We start from the raw sequence: 17,100 nt of genomic DNA, 5'->3' as shown, positions 1-17,100 counted from the left end.
AGTAGAACACTTTTCATTTGTTGTTAAACGCGGTCACTACGCGCGACCGAAGCAACGTTTGACAATCGTTTGACCCTTGCATCAATACGCGTGCGCGCGATATTTCTGCTAATAGCCACCCTATCAACCTCGAAGCCCGAGCTCTCAACTTGTTCTGTTCCGGCGCCTGACGAGAACATATCGAGGATCTCCTCGACATCCACAGACTACCAGGCACTGACGATCGCATTCAACAAGCCTCTGGACGCATAACACGAAGCAAAGCCTTCATCCCACAACCCTTCGAGGAATCGAGGACACACGAGCACACCCACAGCATGGGTAAACTGAACTTCGACCCGGACGAGGCAGCCCTACTCAAGGCGTACAAGATCTCGACGCTCTCCCCGTCGTGAGTGGCGCCCCCCTTTCCATCTCACGTTGCGCGACTGACAGCCTGACTTTCTCCGTTCTTTCATTTTCGTTCTGTGATATCTCATGCTATGCTATGCTACCCCGGCTGACATGATGCAGGAAATGGGAAGAGGCAGATCATGAGGACTCTGTTGCGGGGCAGATTATCAGCCCCACGACGAGCACGTCCGAGGCGGAGGGGGACCCGCTCGGGCTGGGCGCATTCGTCGAGTACGTCCCGAGCGCAGCTCGCTCTATGCGCACACAGATGACCCTGAGCCCTCCCCACCGCGGACAGCGTGAAGAACATGGACATGGAGCAGCGTGCGTCCGCATACACACTTCCCGCTCCCGCTCCTCCTTAATCGCCCTCGCCCTCGCTTGCATACCTATACCTCCATACAGGCGCGGCCATCCTCACCTCCTCCAAGTCCTTCGACCCCAAGGCCTTCCTTTCTGCCATACACCCCAACGCGACCTACCAAGACCTCGCCGCCGGCATTGCACACCTCCGCGCATCCATCGACTCGCGCTCCGAGGCGATCCGCGTCCTCGTAGAGGACAACTTTGACAAATTCGTCGCCGTCAAGGCGTCCACCGACGGTACGCCCCCTTTCAGTCTCTCCAACTCTCTCCTGTCCTTCTGTCTATTCCCGTCTTGTTACCTATCTCTTGCTGTGAGCTGAGTATCGCACGCGTGCGGCTGTTTTAGCGTTGCACCTGGAGATGAAAGAGGGTCTGCTAGCCCCGTCGACGGACTATGCGTCCAAGCCGCTGCGTGACCAGCTAAAACGTACGTCCCCTCCGTGAATCATCCTACCCCAATTTGTCCCCTCTCGGAGCACAAATAATCGGGTCGTGTGGGCATTGATTTGATCTCGTTATCACATATGTAGAGGCCGCAACGAAAGCGAACCAAGTCTTCCTCCCCGTGCTCGAGAACGCGAGCAAGGCACAAAAGCTGCGCACCACGCTCGGTGTATTCGAGCGCTCGAAGTTCTTCTTTAATCTACCCACATCCATCGTGGAGTCCATGGAAGCCGTATGTCATTCTTTCTCGAACCCTCCATTGTCTCCACCTCCGCCAGCTCTTGGTGCTCACCGTCCAAACATCACAGGGCCGATACGAAGTGGCCATGCGCGACTACAAGAAGGGCAAGTTCATGCTCGAGACGCGGCCCGGTCAGCTCCTCCCCATCGGAGCCTCAAAAGACAGCCAGAACACGACGGCAGAGCAGCAGCAGAAACGGATACTGGACAAGGTCTGGAATACCGTCGAAAAGGCGATGAGCGAGATGCGGGCCCTGTTGCTCGGGCAGCTGCAGCAGCCTGGGAGGCCGGTTGAGGACCAGGAGAAGACGATCGAGTGCGTGCGGTCGCCGCATTTCTCGTGTTCGTGCTGACTTCATGTTCGGCACCGAAGGATTTTATTGGAGCTGAATACTCCGGACGATCCTGTGTGGACATACTTTGACGCCCAACATAGGTTTATCCTGGAGCAGATGAAGAAGACGTATCAGATTGCTGTCGGAGTCGTGCACAGTATGTGTTTCCAGGGCCCACGGCTCACCCCTTGTTCTTCGGGCTCACTGCGGGACTCTAGGCAAGAAGGAGAAGACGCAGCCGTCCATACAAGGCCTGGACTCGTCAGATGCGGTCTTGGCATCTCAGTTGCAGACATGCGTCGCGGCGTTGAAGTCGAATCAATCAGAAGCCGTCCTATGTGCGTTCTCTGTGCACCTTTCTCTTATTGACTGAACGAAGCGTGACGGCCACCCACAGCTCAGTCGGGTGGACACGAAGTATGGCAGACAATCGTGGACATGGTCAAGGCCGTGTCCGACGTGATGATGTCAGCCCTGCCTAATTTCTGGAGAATCGCCAAATCGTTCTTGGATGGTAAATACAGAAAGGTGCGTCCCTCTTACTCGTAGTAAAATCACCCGTCCAAGTGAATAATCATGCACGGCGCAGTCTCCAGGATCCTCCAACTCGCGCCGCAGTCCCTCACAAGTACGCACCATGGCCCTCGACATCGTCAAACTATACATCTCCCTGCTCTCCGAGTTCTTCATTTTCTCCGATATGGCTGTGATGACGCCTCCAGCCGCAGGAGGCGATGGCACTCCTCCGCTGATCCCAGGTCACTCAAACATACTGACGACAGGCCATTATCTCATGCGGATCCTCGGCGAAATCCAGGAATGCGTGAACGAGGTCAATGCGATGGAGGTGTCGAACGACACGGCTACGAGTCTGAAGGGTCTGTTGGAGAGCGCGCGGTGGAAGTTCGTGGACATCCTGGTAATGGGATGGTTGAGAGGCAGGTTCTCTTTTTTTGAACGATCCCTAATGTCGAAGTCTAAAGAGTATTCATTTCTTTTCAGATGCGAATATCTTCTATCACCTTGAGACCTGGACGACATCTTTGAGCGAGCCGTACACGACCGTTTACCTGGACGACATCCAGCTCTTTCAAAAGCATGTCACGACCTACTCCTTCAAGCTCGCAGGCGGCGTCGACCTCTCCTCGTCAGCGTCAGCGTCCTCGTCGAGAATGGTGAAGCAGTACCCCATCCCCTCGGAGTTCGTCGCGAAGATCACCAAGGCGTTTTTGGACACTTTGTATGCGTTCCTGGACGGGCTGGTGCATCTGGCGTCCGACGAGTTGCCTGTCAGTGTGGACAAGCCGGTGCAGGCGCCGGGCGACACCGTCGTACATAGCATGTCAAACTTAGACCTATCAGACGTCGTGAGTGCCTTTATCGTCGCAGCGGGGCTGGGCCGTATCAGGTTGCTGAGGTTGATTCTATCGGACGTTTTAGGACACGCGGACAATTTTGGTCGTGTCGAATATCGGGTACCTCAAACAGGTACTAATCCCAAGCATGCTCAAAGAGTTGGAGACTGCGTTCAACGTGTCCGCGGAAGCTGATCGTCAGGTAAAGCAATTGAGTCGTACTCAGTTGTCCCTCATACTGTTTCACGTCACACTGTTCCTCACCGATGCTATTTTGTAGAACCTAATGAGCGTGGTGGATGAGCTCGACCAGACTCTGTTCGATGGATATGTCAAGCCCAAGGCGGCGGTGGTATCCAATGCCATACGCAGCGGAATCCTGGATCCTTCAATGGACTGGTATGAGACGCCTCAGCCCACAGGTGCGCCTGTCTTCCTATTCGTTCCCTGTGTCATTGATTCCAAATCTGCACTCTTCGCAGAAATCCGTCAATACATGTACGAGACGTTGATGTACCTCGTCGGCGTTCATGCGCAAGTCAACAACGCCGCGGCGCCTCTCTTGGAGCGCACTCTGAATGCGTTGGTTGAGGACGTCGCGGAGGAAGCTTTGCGATGCTTCAAACAAGTAAAGAGATTTGGCATGGGCGGCATGCTCCGTGTAAGCAACTTATCCGTCTTCAGCTTCCGCGGTCATCGCCGGACTCATTGCCACCATGTCACCTTCTACAGGCGACGCTAGAGATCGAATTCATGCATCAAACTCTCTCGCGTTACGTGACATCATCGGCAGCTAAGACGCTACAGGACCTGTACAACAAAATATCGCAGGCATATGCGCGGCGGCCGGGTGACGAAAACCTGCAAAGCCATTTGGACGGCGTCAAGAAGACGTTAGCAGACACGCGGCGTGCGACAGGAATTGAGTTTCTATGCTTCAGGGCCACCAAGGAGCGCAAACCTGCGAGCAAGGCGGAAACCAGCGGGACTCCTAAAAAGGATAGAGAAAGATCGACCAGGGAAGGGAGGTAGGTATTGACCCTGGTGCCTGCGGAGTCTTCACATGATATCTCTTCTTTCAAATCCTGGACATTGTGGTCGAGGGCTGGATGGACTAGTTACGATAGGTGATGTAAAAATAGTAGAAGATACCCATGACGAAACGATGCTTGTGTGTATGTTACATGGGTGCGGGAGAACCACTGTGCTTAGGCAAAATCCGGTCAGATAGAAGGAGCGAGGTCAAGCAAAAAGATCGACGAGAATTGTAACGATACCCAGAACTAGATGAAGGCAAATGCCGTGAGTGAAGAAGTGAAGGAAAGGGACAAAGGGAGCGCACCAATCTCGATGCCGATGAGGGCGATGACGATCTGTTCTAGGCGTTCCGAATGGCGACTTGAGACGGACTCTTTCAGAAGCTGCAGCATATCTTGCAAAACCTAGGATCCAGAAGAGATAGATCAGGAAAAGTGATCATGTCTCGACAGGAAAACGAATTACTCCGACGCGGGTGTTCAAGAGGTTGATACGTTGCGGGAGCTCTAAATAGCTCCGTGCAGCGTCATATAATGGCTGGAGATCGGGATATGTCTGTAACCAATGATGTGTTTGATAATCGACAAGGCAAATGGAGAATCCGCAGCTCACCCAGAAAACGTCTGGCGAATCCAAGACAGATCCAACAGAGGCAATATTAGATCGCAAAAGAAAAACCTCGCCCATCTTCTTCATGATTTCTGTCATGACCGATTTGTCAATATGTTTCTCTGGGCGCCGAGCTGCAAAAATAGTCGCACCCTTATGAGGCATACCGATCTTGCCTGTTTCGCTGATGATCTCCGGGTAGTCTTTTGTCTCCTCGATAGTAGTCGATATTCGCTCCTCGAACTTGGAAGATGTTCAACGCGAGCGTTAACATAGGATAGGATGGATGATTTACAAGAGAAATCTTGACAGATTGCGCCAGAGCGTGTGATAGCGAAAGCTTGGTCCTATCGCAAAGTTATCAAAGCACCTGTAGGTTGACGGAAAACGTACATGTAACTCGATCCCTTGCGCAGTGTGATCACATCGTTGTAAATCCTTCAAAACCCCAATCACTGAAACTGCCAAAATTTGACCCAACACGCAAGCTCACCGACTGTAATTAGCATAGTAGAAATTGAGATCTTCCATTTCGACGTCCTGCGGGGCTTGAAATAACAGATTCGATCACAGCATTCAATTGAAGAAGTTGATTAGACGATATACCTAGCTTCTCAATCTCGAAACGTTTTCTAAAGTCTCCCATGAATATATATGACTATCATGCGGCTGAGTACTCACAGCGAAGACAAAAAACGCCTTTCTTGTGCTTCCGTCATGCCCCAGATAACGACAGTCCCATATGGGAATAAAAATATTTCGGCCTCGCTTGCGGAGTTATCGAATTTACTCTTCTTCTTGCCTTTTTGTGCATTGTCTGCCTCTGGCTCGGGGCGTAAGTCGGGAACGCCGAGGAGATCCCCTGTTTGAGATTCAGTGGGTTGCCATCGCACTTTCGACTGGCGGGATGCGGTCGGGGAGGAAGGCACATCGTAGAGGTAAGGGGTATATACGACATCATCGATCATGCGTGGATTCGTGTGATAGGACGTCCGTCGAGCGTTGAAGAACTTCATAAGATCTTGGGATACATATGAGCTGTGTGAGAGTGGGCATGTCAAAAACCGTGGAAGAAAATATAGCGCGACACTGTTGTACCCTGCCGTTGCGTATGCTGTAACTCGGGGTAGAGACCTTGCCTTTTTCTTTGTGAGTCTCAAGGCGTCTCTGCGGGCAGTTCCTGCGGGTATACGTGCAATCTGGTCGTACACCTGGTTCAACGATGAAAAGGTAAATTTCGGGCGAACATGCAAGAAACAAAGTCTCTACACACTTCGACATCCTCCGTCTCTTCTTCATCGTCCCCTTCGTCATCCTCGCTTTCTGCAGTGCTTGCAGATCCATCCTCCCTGTCTTTCTTGACCCTTGATGGTACCAGCATTTCTCTCTTCACGGAGACTGGCTCTGGTTCCGGTTGTTCAGGGAGAACTTTGAGCTTGCCTGCTACCTTCGTGGACCGATTTGCACCTCGGTGCTTCGTTTCGTCAGAAGGTGTGAGAGACTGATTTCTATGAGCTGTTTGATTAGACAACATTGTGAGCGGTCGGATGACAGAGATGTGTGAGTTGAGAGAGAAAGCTCAGTAATTCAGCAACGAGCGACGCAGACGTCACACACAATGAAGGCGCTAGTCACGTCCCTTGTCACACCGAAGGTCACTCGTGTCCTTCAAAGTCGCACACTGGCACCACCAACGTTCCTTTCTCTGTTCTACTGCTCAAAATAATTCTGTCATCTTTGCATGACGTCCTCTGATAATACAGCCAATCCCACTAACTACTCCGCCAAGGACTTCCTCTAGTCAGTACCCCGCCTCTGTCATTGACCTACAGGCCTCCAATTGACGGAGTGCAGCTCAGTTCTGAATCTTCCCAGAGCTGCATCCGACAATGAAATAAGAGAGCGGTACCGGGCTCTGTCTATCGTATTTCATCCTGATAAACAACATGATGAGTCCACGAAGGAAACGGCGAACAGACGGTTCTTGGAGATCCAGAAGGCGTATGAAGGTATATACAACCCATACACGAATGATGGTTGATCCTGCTCACAGCGTCGAAGTTCTTTCCGATCCATTTCTTCGGTAGGTAATATGTGTTATGCTGGAAATGCGCTTCATTCACCCACGAATAGGCAGGTCTACGATGTGCTAGGTGCGCTCGTCAGTCTTCCTTCGGTTTGCTTGACCATCGACCATATAGAAAAATCTCAGGCTATGATGGCCTATCCATTGATTGGCCACCGCAGCTTCGCGACATGCCTCGAGATCAAGTCGGTCCTTGCAATTGTACTGCCGTTTTTCTACTTACACTTTCCAGGTTCGACGGATTTTAACCCAGACAACACAACAACTCAAAACCCATAAACTAGTCGACATGATAAATCCTCAGGGACAAATGACCTTTGGTATCGATGCTCGATCTCTATTCACATCGGACATCCCTACCAGCGGCTCAACTTGGGTAGAGCAGGCGGCTGATAGGGTCTCTGATATTAGAATTTCGTCATTTGTTCTCCAACATACAATTCAGGTAATTTCTCAATCGCCTGTCTCACGGGCGTACGTTAAATTGACATACCTTAGAGAAGCGTTGATGCAAAAACACAAATAACTGCAACTGCCAAGATGGGGCGGGGCGCAGGTGGGAATGTCCTAGGCACAGTACGACATCAATACTCACCGCGTCTGAGGTTTGAGGTAAAGGTGATCGGTCGCGTTTCACCCTTGTAACTGACGAGAGCGATTCGCTGCATATCACCATAGGCCACGGCATCCCTTCTTCGCTCGCGTCTCCTCAGCGTCAAGGGAATATATCTCGGCGATGACGAAACGATAACCGCTCAGACGTCGATGTCACTGCAATCGCCCTCCTCGCCACCTCCTCTCACGGTTACGTATAGCCGCCGCCTGTCCCGCACATCACCTATACATGGTGTGCTAGGTTTACACGCCGGAGAGATGCCTTTTTTCACTCTTGACATTCGGTGCCCATCTCCCTTTGATCTTACCTCCCAGATTGGGGCAGGGGAAGAAAGCCCTCGCTCATCAAGTTCTGGATCCGTTTCTGGACTCAGCAAAGGTCTCACTTATTCGTCATATGGTGTCACGCTGGCGGGATTGGAAACAGGTTTGAGAGCGCAATGGGGTGTTACGTTCTCAGAGCTTCAGCTCGAGACTAGGCTATTACTGCAACTCAACGTGAGGGGCCTTTCATGGGCGCTTGTTGGTAGCTGGGGTGACGATCAGGGGGGCGTCTCGACATCGGTGGAGATAAACGCCGGCGGTGTAGAAATGAAATTGGAGTGCGCGGCTTCGTTTCTATCGTTTATTTCTCATTGACGGCGATCTATTTGCTCAGCCTGACCTACCTCGGGCAGCGGCTGGTCGTGCCCGTTACAGTGGCTGATGATTACGACCCTTCGCTTGGATTCCTTACGGCAGTTTTACCCACCACCGGCTTCCTTCTGGCGTATCAGTTGATCTTGAAACCTCGTCGGCGGAAGGAGCGAGCTGCGTGAGTACGGTTCCGTAACTTCATTCGCCTTGCTGAGTCGCCTCATTGGTGCACCCTCGCGATAACGTTTCCTAGGTTCTTCCGCAATGCGCGAAAAGAACTCTCAGAAGATCGGGCATCGGTGAGGCGCGAAGTCGAAGAGACGATATCGCTACTCAAGGAGACCGCACGGAAGCACATGCAGGCCGAAAAGGCGAGAGAAGGTAGAGATCCTGCTCCTCGATCGATCTCATTCTGATCAGAAGTCCCAGGCCTAATCATTCTGGACGCAAAGTATGGACCCACGGATTCGGATCTGGAAGCCAGATCTCTTGAAGTGGACGTAACCATCCCAATCCAGGCGCTCGTGTATCACAGCCAACTGTATATTCCAGGCCACCGCACAAAGGTGAGCAGGGTCCATCAAATCGAGTTGCTAACCATGGCTTCTGTTCCGTTCTCGCGCTCCACGTTCAAGTTACCGTTTGGAGAAATCATGGTCGCTGACTTTGCTATTTGATAGTCCGGTCTTCAAGGTTTCTATGACCCTGCGCCGTCCTGTAGCAAGGCACTGCGGATACGTTACTCATTCCTTGGCCGTATGCACTACGCTGAAATACCAGACTTTGTCCCTGTGGTTCTGCCACTCGAAGGTGAGGCTACAATTGACCTGTTCCGTTCACGACAATTGTTAAGCGTCTTTCTATTGTGCCAACAGATCACCTCGTCAACACCGCACTATTATAAGGCCACCCTATTGTACTGCCCCTGAATTCACTGCCCCCACTCATGGACATCGAACTTTAGGCACTCACATCTCACTCGCATCTGTGTTGAATGATAGAAGACAATTAATGCATACAATGTGACGAAAGGGCAGTGACGCGACATTCGGCTGTGCATGTGAGCTCGGGCATTCTGGCCTCGCCGAGACTTCGCCCCCCACGCTTGCAGAATAGTGCGCCCACCAAGGTGAGAATCGGACGGTGGACTCGGCTCCGGTTAGTTGCATAAGGCGGGCGAAAGGACGCCGGTAAATCTGAAGAGAAGAGATTGGAGATGGATTGCCGGACATCGCACCGCTAACTGTCGCGAATCCGATGCCAGCATGCTTAGCGCTGGACATCGCCGAAGAGGAGGTGATTCTTCGAGGGAGTTCTTCAGGAGGTCGGAAGCAAATGAGAGATCGCGGTCGATAGAGTCGGATGACCGGAGTTTGATGACCTTCGCGTTTGTGTGTTGGAACAATGCTCGACGCCTCCGAAGATCCGTGGCGAGCGCTGAACCGAAACACAATAAGCAGGACTTGGGCTAACTGATGGCGAATAGCCTGATGCAGACTACAGAGGTGTTTGAGTTTTAGGCGGTTGCCGACACATACGCTTTTGTATCGAACAAACCTTGTGTAGGTAAGCCCCGTTTGAGGGGTGCGCGCAACGTGCTATCAGCTCTGAGTGGGATCTAGATCGGCTACCGCGTAAACGTGTTTACATACGGCAACTTACGGACTGACTCGCGGCCCAAAATTGACCGGATAGCGTAAAGGGCTGTAAAGGACCGTTCTGATTGTAATATTGGACGATAACCGGCCACATTTGGACGTCGGAATGTCCCAGAGTGGAAAGCGTGTCCTAGCGTCTCCCGCCGGACGGATTCTAGGAAGCGTTTTCGTCCTTGGGCTAGGGGATTTAATGAATCTTAATCTGGTAATCTTCTGGCGAAACTCAAATATAAGCTTCTTAGGGCCGACCGAGCCGTCTGTCCCTGACAGACTTTTGCGGCTATTTGGAGAACATCTTATAATTCTCCACTTCGGTCATGTTCCCTCCCTCCTCCTCCTCTTCCTCGCCTCATCTACACCCCATCCCAAATGTCCCCCACCTACAGGCAGCAGCCCACCCTCAACAACGTCCGCATTCGCACGGCTCAGGATGCTCTACAGGTCTTTTACGGCGTCGCCAGAAACACCCTCACCCTCTTATCCCGTCGACTCGATACCGACGAGCGCAGGCAAATTCGCCCCGGAAACGTCTATGTCTGGGAGGACCGCAGCGCCACTACCTCCGAAACCGCAGGCCTCAACATGGAGCGGTGGTGCGTTCATGCCGTCTCGAGCTCTGTGGCATAGCCCTCATGCTTTATCTTTCCATATCAGGACCGACGGCATGTCGTGGGGGCCTAGCAGAGGCAGAGACGTGAATCTCATTTATCTCTATCCACGCAGAGCGCACCGTTCAACGGCTTGTTTTCGTTGCAGGAATTCCTGCTCTATTTTCAGAAAGACCCACAAGTAAATGAGAGAACCTCCCTCGCCGCGCCCGCGTGAGCATCTCTCTTTATCTTCAACTTCAAAATGCGCACTCATCTTCTCGTATCCAAAGTATAACGCAGCATATTCCCGAGTCCGACAAATTCATCAAGCAGACGTGCAGCGTCTTTGTATCCCTACCAGAAGACCGCGCGCAGGGCATCACGCGCAAGTGGCATCTCAGTTAGTTCCCTTGTTATTCTCACACACCGCTTCACTCTCCTGATCCTATTATTCTAGCCGCTTACTTCAATCGGCGAACCGCTGACATACTGGGAGATATTGGCAGCATCCCTGGTATAGGCGATGTCTCCATTCCAGACGGCTACTTTTGGAGTGCGCGGACTTCGAAGGATAAAAAACATGACCCTAGGCCGAATGGACAGTTGATTGCTTCCGAACAGAGCTTTACTGCCTCCTCCAGTGCAGGCGCCCTGTACACCATCTTTTCATCATCCAGCTCTGAACCTTCCCCTTCTCGAACATTTGAAGCTGCGCCCCCGACTGAATATACGTATGTGGCGTCGCAACCGCCTCCTCCTCATGATCACTCCTATCCAGTTGCTACCACGTCACGTACGCAACGCACATACGCTGCTTTCCGCTCTCAGTCCCATCTGACCCCTCCACTGACCCCACCGCTCAACTATATGCCTCGCAATCAATTTCCCCCGCGGTTCCATCCTTCGGAAGGTACGAGACGAGCGTACGAGGACGCTCCATCGCTCGTACCCCTCGAGGATCTTAAAGCTTGTGGGAGGATGTACCGAGACCCAGAGGACGAGCACGCCCTACGGAAGCTCTCACTTTTACGCGCTTCGCCATCGTCAGCTGTTGAGAATGACCCCGCCCGCACCAGGAGTCCCTCGGTCGGTGACACCGGCGATTACACCTCGGAATCGCAACAGCAGCCTTCACGTGGAGCAGCCTGGCTCTGATCCCTTGTGTTCCTCGCGACGAGCGAACAAGCAACCCGGGATCATATCTAGTCGACCGGCAACGCCATACCTCATGCCCGCGTGTGCCGCATAGCCGTTTGTGTATATCCCTCCCGTCCTCCTGGTCATATCCCCCTCCCGTCCTCCAGGCAGTCTAGCCTCGAGCTCCTACGCCGCTGGACAGGTTCCCGAATGTTCTTACAGGCGCCAAAGTCGCGTGCTCCCTCATCCGATTCCGCTTACATTCTCTGATGCCCATTCGACGAGCGCCTCGGTGTATACATCACCATGTCCTTTATCCTTTTTTATCTTGTCCGCCTCCCTAATCGGACTTGGGGCTACCGGTCAGACGTCGCAGATCGCGCGCAGGACTTTTCCCCGCATGTGTATCATTTGTATATACTTATTCGCACCTTATTCATGCTATCCCTGTTGTATCTCTAGCACGGTTGGCCATCGGCGTGCGCTTTGCTGCGCCATTCGTGTTTCCAATTGTCGGCGCAATGCTCTCCCTCACACAAGAGCAGATCAATGTACAAATGCTATACTCCTCTTTTTTTCCATTTGAAATCTACGCCGTATGGGATGGAAGTGGAAATCCTCATTTGTCACGATTTTTCGTTCTACATCCTCTCAGACCAATCACATGGGCCTAAGCTGAAGCTTGCTTGTCATAGTGTACGTACAGTTTGTGTAACACGAGATCGCAAGCATTTGTAACCACCCAATGCGCGCCTGGAGCAGTTGTCCTCGTCGAACTCTTCGCACAAGAAAGGCTACCTGATTTTGCAAGCCATCCACATGTGCGCCGACTCGAACTGATGCATCGAAACACCACATCCCGTTCGCCGGCAGGCCTACCCTCAGGATGCGAGTCAAGCAGCGTTACAGGATAATTTTCTTCAAGGGCATCGACGACGAGAGCCATATGATAGAACGTCGGCTCAAAGCTCAACGTCGGCATCGTCGGCGAGGGAGGGACGAGGACGCAGAAGACTGTCGAATTATGATATCCGGTATATCCGCGGGCCAATGGTGCAAGCAGAAAACCAATCCAAAACACTTACTGCATGGCTGAGTCACCGCACACTCCGTAGTTCCTTGACTTGGTGAACCAAAACTTCTCCGATAGCGAGTCTGCATCGGAGAGAGGTAGAAGAGTCCGCCGTCGATGGTCGCCGGCCCAACTCGAGTCCGTCATGGCCTCGCCTAAGTGAATATATTCCTCGAAGCTCGAGGATGAGAGTAAAAGACAGCCCCCGACTCGGGTTGCCATTTTCGAAAGATCCGGAAAGCTGGAAAGAATACCACCGCCCAATGCACCTAATCGCAGGCGGATATGTCGCTATTACTAGCTTGAGGCCATGCAGCCTATCATCGTCGTCGGAGACGGAGGCTTTTCTTTGTCTAGATAAAATGAGCGCCGCTGCGCAAGGGGGTCTGCTGAGATTAATATGGCAAGCACTTTCCGGGGACAAGGCGGAGGCTTAAATGGAGAAGAGACGAGAAATGGTTGTCTTCCGGCGCCAAGAGACGTGGGTGGTACATACAAGGGCTGCAGACATGGGACTAGATGATACTGACTCTAAAGCTGATAGGCACTTCCGCCCGGATCTATGTGGTGTGCAGACACTTAGCTATAGCCTTTTTTGATATAAACCCAAGCTTGGCGATGGAAACGAGTCAGGTGTGCTGACTTATAAATCGGGGAGCTGTTGGAAAGCAAGAGCGCCTATGGGCTGTTGGAACCGGTCCAGAGCATCAACCGGTCATAGAACTTGCGACGCAACATTCTTATTGCTTACAGGGAAGGAGGATCGAGATTGCAGCTAACCACTTGAGTCGACAACTTAGAAGAGTCTATGGTCCTGCAGATAACGATCATCAAACATCATCAGGCCGGAATCAATTTGTAAGTCACCCTTGTTTAGAAAAGGGTGATAACCCCACTTGGCTCAACATCAATCCAGGCAGAGCTGCATATCATGCACATACAGTGCGGCAAGGTGCTCCGACGAAACCAGCAGACTAGCTACATCGAACATGGCTAGTGTTCCAGAGACCAGCTATATCGGTTGCTACAGGTTCCGGTATTGAAACATCTTACCCCAAACTGGGGAAGCGTTGAATCCTTATCCTTGGAAACAACGATGCCCATCATTGGAGACAACTGGGCGTAATGAGCCATGTCGATTCTATGTAAGATTTAGCACACCGCTTAGGCTTCAACCTAAACGAAATTTCAAACTGGTCCACCGCCGGCGGTATGTTCTCAAGTCCTAGCGAGCCCTATGTGAGTGAAGCGCTCGGATGCGCCCCTTGGGACGGGCTGATGCTACGCGAGCGAGTTTGGACATTGTCGGGGGTTACACAAAGCCCAGTGGGAGGCGCCATGAATGGCGGTCAGCGGGTGTCCATCCAAGCCCATTTTCTCAGCTGCGTCTGCACATCGCGGAAGGAACGGTGCCTTTTCCACGCACCACATCGACGACCGCACGTTGAAGGCACATCTGCTTCTCTACCGCATTTAGATTTAGACACCAAGTTGAGAAGTCCAATCAGTGCTTACCGGCTCTCTTACTAAGTTGGTGGCCAGGGCCTGGTGCCAAACCTTCTCCAATCACTGGCATCTGATGCCGGCGCACCCCAAGTCTGCCCAGACAACAAATACTCCTGAAGCAAAACGTCATTCAATGTCAGTGAAGCAGGCGCCCCAAAATAGGGGAAGGTCGCGATCCCAGGCACAAGTGGAGGCCATGTGAGGTACTCACTTATGGAGCCTGCGGCTGCGTGGCTGGCGATGAGAAACCGGATTGGGAGAGCAAGAGGCACGTTGATGGCAATTTCCACGCAACCTCGTCCCCTGGGCGCTCGTATTTCTATGGAGTGTTCATTCGGTGCTTCCTGGGTTCCTGCGGACTTGTGTCGTAGATACTTTTTAGCCTGGAAGGAACATGCGACCTGCTCCAAGGGCAACTCTGCGTCGCCACAGGAGGCAGCTGTAACAGAAGGGGATACGTCAGCTCCCAGCCGGCGATAGATGATGTATCAGGAGTGGCTACAGACGCAAGCTGCCACTAAGCTGCTGTTTGAGGTGGGCCAGCCGTACCTTGCAGTATGCACTGTCGAGTCGGCTACGAGCGCCTTATAGCCAGACACAGCTCGTGCCAATAGAGCCTGTTTCAAATTCGTCTCGCTGGCTGACGAGCTCGGATATCTACATAAGGGTAGGAGGTTAGCTTGAAGGAGAAGATGTTATCGGAAAATGCTCTCCCGGCTCGCGGGCTGCGGCTGGGCATGACCTGCCCGCACGCATCGGATATGAACAGCCATTAACCACCCCCTCAATCGATTGTAATGTAATTTCGATCGAACGGATCGGAAGCAGCGTTTGCGACGCACAATTCTGCAAGCCCCGGTCCACAAGAGTACAAGTCGTAAGATACTTGCGAACATGTTTCATAGTATGACCAGCTTCGAAAGAAAGCAGCACGCGCAATGTTGAGTACTTAAATATTAGAGAGACGCTGAGATGCGGTCCCATAGAGGGGAGGCAGTTGACCTAGCAAGTAGACGAAGATGGTCAAGCTTGCTGGACGCAGCGGCCACAAGCAAAGCGCAGCATCATAGCCATTGCTTACCAACGTGCAAAGAACCGGCCCGGGCATCCAGACATCCAGCTTTGAACAGCTCTAAACCTGTTTGGAGCGATTCACGAACACAAACAGACCTTGATCCGAGCCTAAGCATCTACGCCTGAAGTCATCTGGGCCCGAGAATGGACAGACCAACGCCCGGGCAGTTGAAAGTGCTAGAGCACCCCTCCCTCTTCGTGTACACAAGCGCTCATGCAGACGAACCATAAGTGAACCTACCTCGTAATCGAGATAGAGTTTGGGTCCAGCGCTCGCTGAGCAAAATACTCGAGACCTATGTCACACGCACCAGCTGCATGTGCAGCAGCGCAGACTGACCCAAAAAAAGACAATTGAAACACATTGAGAAAGAAGAAAAGTGAGAAAAGAAAGGGGTGCCATGCCATGCCATATCCCCACACCGGTTCCCTCACACAAGAATGTACACGGTAGTACCGAGAGGCTCAAGGCTCAATAAATACCGCGTTCCGACCGGACACTCTCGCTCGCTCGCCAATTCTTGCCCATCCATGATCCGTGATCATTGTCCATCTGCCGTTTACAAACACCCTTCCGTCTGCGGTGCGACGAGCAACGTGGATGAGCTCTTTGCACGCTGACTTTTAGTAGTTCTTCTTCTTCTCGTCTACCGAGAGGCCGCCTGCGGAGAAGTCGGTCGCGTGAGATGCGGCTTCTGTGCCAGAGTGAAAGAACGAGACGCACCAGGACCCATGTTTACGAGGAGGATGAGACCGCCAACGATTGCTACAATTCAAAGATGTAAAGAGAAGATGCTTTGAAAAGGTAGACATTTGAAAACTTACAGAGGGTCTGGAAGAAGTCGTACCTGCCGAGATCACGCGTCAATATCGAGTTTCAGACAATATTCAATCAGACTCACTTGAGGAAGTCTCGCGCCGGGTGCGCAGAGTTCACAGACCACCAGTTGTTGACGGCAACATTGAAGATGGAGAGGAGGATGACAAGGAAGGATGCCGACCACTTGGCTTTGAAGCCCACGGCGACCATGACACAAGCGACGAGCCCGATGAGAGACACCAGTGCGCGTCCGATGCTCCATTTTCCTTGGATGATGAAACCGAGGAAGAGGAAGATAAGGAGAATGCGGCCGGCAAGGAGGAAGCTGACGTCCACCGGTGCTTCAGTCAGCGAGCAAGTCGTCGCGGCGGAAAAGCGGAAGTAACGCACTATTTCCTGCGGTCGTTCTCAGAGAGGCTCGGGAGGCCGGCGAAGAGTTTCTTGCGGGTGATCATTGAGTCACTGAAGACCATGAAGAGCCCGCCGATGACGCTGAGGTTGCGGAGGAAGAAGTTGAGATCGAAAATAAGCCCGTATCCGAAACCTTGAACGATGACGACACCGAGGAGCCCCGCTACGGCGTACTCCGTGTGTCGTTTCGTGATGACTGCACCCGAACCCACGAGCATGACCTGACGGAACGGAGCACACGTGTCACAAATGGCAGTCACCGGGATACGTTTTAAAGTACTCACGATGACGTTGATGAGCAGGAACAAGTGGGAAATTCCCCAGGGGAAGTGTCTGTGTCTTTACAACGCGAGAAAGTTGAGTGCGAGGCCGGGCGGGACACGAGCCGCGGACGAGTGCGGAGAGCGCGCACGTACCTCTGCAAGTACCAAAGCTGGTCGCCCCACTGAGTGACAATTCTGAGCGCGTCCTCGAGGAAGGTGACGACAATCATGAAGCGGCCAATGGCGGGGAGATGGGGCTTGAGCGGTTGAGCGTATATTTCGATGTTGTCCTCGGCCAGCTTGCTATACGTGCGGAGTTTCTCGATGGGATCGTCGGGGTCGGCGGCCCTGTAACCAGACGAGGGCCGCGAGTTGCCAAAGCCGTGAGGGTCTGGGCTATATGAGCCCTGCGGGCGGGCGATTGAGATGCGGGAGGACATGGTGGACGGTGG

At 52.5% G+C, this 17,100-nt stretch overlaps 6 protein-coding genes across 6 annotated transcripts; 3 read left to right on the top strand and 3 right to left on the bottom strand.

Annotated features, from left to right (window-relative positions):
• Positions 1 to 317: 317 nt before the first annotated feature.
• HETIRDRAFT_126044 (uncharacterized protein) lies at positions 318 to 4,165 on the top strand (the record flags this gene model as incomplete). The annotated part of the gene is made up of 15 exons (XM_009553896.1): positions 318 to 391; positions 514 to 624; positions 692 to 717; positions 799 to 996; positions 1,106 to 1,186; positions 1,290 to 1,435; positions 1,512 to 1,759; positions 1,817 to 1,935; positions 2,045 to 2,116; positions 2,176 to 2,306; positions 2,368 to 2,716; positions 2,781 to 3,145; positions 3,219 to 3,335; positions 3,414 to 3,794; positions 3,866 to 4,165. The coding sequence occupies 15 exons, from the start codon at positions 318 to 320 to the stop codon at positions 4,163 to 4,165; spliced, it is 2,718 nt and encodes a 905-aa protein (XP_009552191.1).
• A 74-nt stretch (positions 4,166 to 4,239) lies between these two features.
• On the bottom strand, positions 4,240 to 6,343 carry HETIRDRAFT_442329 (uncharacterized protein). The gene is made up of 12 exons (XM_009553895.1): positions 6,054 to 6,343; positions 5,879 to 5,991; positions 5,462 to 5,818; positions 5,387 to 5,412; positions 5,274 to 5,328; positions 5,174 to 5,218; positions 5,076 to 5,127; positions 4,933 to 5,023; positions 4,784 to 4,872; positions 4,637 to 4,726; positions 4,476 to 4,575; positions 4,240 to 4,416 (listed from the first exon to the last, which is right to left on the bottom strand). The coding sequence occupies exons 1-12, from the start codon at positions 6,312 to 6,314 to the stop codon at positions 4,376 to 4,378; spliced, it is 1,320 nt and encodes a 439-aa protein (XP_009552190.1). The 5' UTR covers positions 6,315 to 6,343; the 3' UTR covers positions 4,240 to 4,375.
• A 292-nt stretch (positions 6,344 to 6,635) lies between these two features.
• Positions 6,636 to 9,046, top strand: HETIRDRAFT_329721 (uncharacterized protein; the record flags this gene model as incomplete). The annotated part of the gene is made up of 9 exons (XM_009553894.1): positions 6,636 to 6,816; positions 6,993 to 7,051; positions 7,099 to 7,311; positions 7,365 to 7,478; positions 7,545 to 8,083; positions 8,140 to 8,295; positions 8,371 to 8,498; positions 8,547 to 8,725; positions 8,798 to 9,046. Coding segments are annotated over 9 exons (1,818 nt in total), but the record flags the coding sequence as incomplete, so codon positions are not given.
• A 1,098-nt stretch (positions 9,047 to 10,144) lies between these two features.
• Positions 10,145 to 11,520, top strand: HETIRDRAFT_152483 (uncharacterized protein; the record flags this gene model as incomplete). Its single annotated transcript, XM_009553893.1, has 5 exons — positions 10,145 to 10,368; positions 10,430 to 10,469; positions 10,532 to 10,596; positions 10,656 to 10,765; positions 10,823 to 11,520. 5 exons carry the CDS (start codon positions 10,145 to 10,147, stop codon positions 11,518 to 11,520), a joined length of 1,137 nt encoding a protein of 378 aa, XP_009552188.1.
• Positions 11,521 to 13,856: 2,336 nt separating this feature from the next.
• On the bottom strand, positions 13,857 to 14,502 carry HETIRDRAFT_390389 (uncharacterized protein; the record flags this gene model as incomplete). Its single annotated transcript, XM_009553892.1, has 3 exons — positions 13,857 to 14,033; positions 14,090 to 14,193; positions 14,292 to 14,502. Coding segments are annotated over 2 exons (264 nt in total), but the record flags the coding sequence as incomplete, so codon positions are not given.
• A 1,276-nt stretch (positions 14,503 to 15,778) lies between these two features.
• On the bottom strand, positions 15,779 to 17,088 carry HETIRDRAFT_329865 (uncharacterized protein; the record flags this gene model as incomplete). Its single annotated transcript, XM_009553891.1, has 7 exons — positions 15,779 to 15,816; positions 15,879 to 15,920; positions 15,980 to 16,002; positions 16,057 to 16,299; positions 16,365 to 16,606; positions 16,670 to 16,724; positions 16,802 to 17,088. 7 exons carry the CDS (start codon positions 17,086 to 17,088, stop codon positions 15,779 to 15,781), a joined length of 930 nt encoding a protein of 309 aa, XP_009552186.1.
• Positions 17,089 to 17,100: the final 12 nt, after the last annotated feature.

This window comes from Heterobasidion irregulare (assembly GCF_000320585.1).
Source record: "Heterobasidion irregulare TC 32-1 unplaced genomic scaffold scaffold_12, whole genome shotgun sequence".
NCBI lineage: Eukaryota > Fungi > Basidiomycota > Agaricomycetes > Russulales > Bondarzewiaceae > Heterobasidion > Heterobasidion irregulare.
Note: the sequence above shows the minus strand (reverse complement) of the source record. Positions and strands in the feature narration are given on the sequence as shown.

Excerpts from the sequence above, each read along its gene's own strand:
- HETIRDRAFT_442329 (XM_009553895.1), bottom strand. The coding sequence starts at position 6,314 with ATGTTGTCTAATCAAACAGCTCATAGAAATCAGTCTCTCACACCTTCT. Across the intron at positions 5,329-5,386 it reads TTTCGAGATTGAGAAGCTAG|CCCCGCAGGACGTCGAAATG; the intron begins GTATATCGTCTA and ends TGTTATTTCAAG. Across the intron at positions 4,417-4,475 it reads CCTCATCGGCATCGAGATTG|TTCTGGGTATCGTTACAATT; the intron begins GTGCGCTCCCTT and ends GCCTTCATCTAG.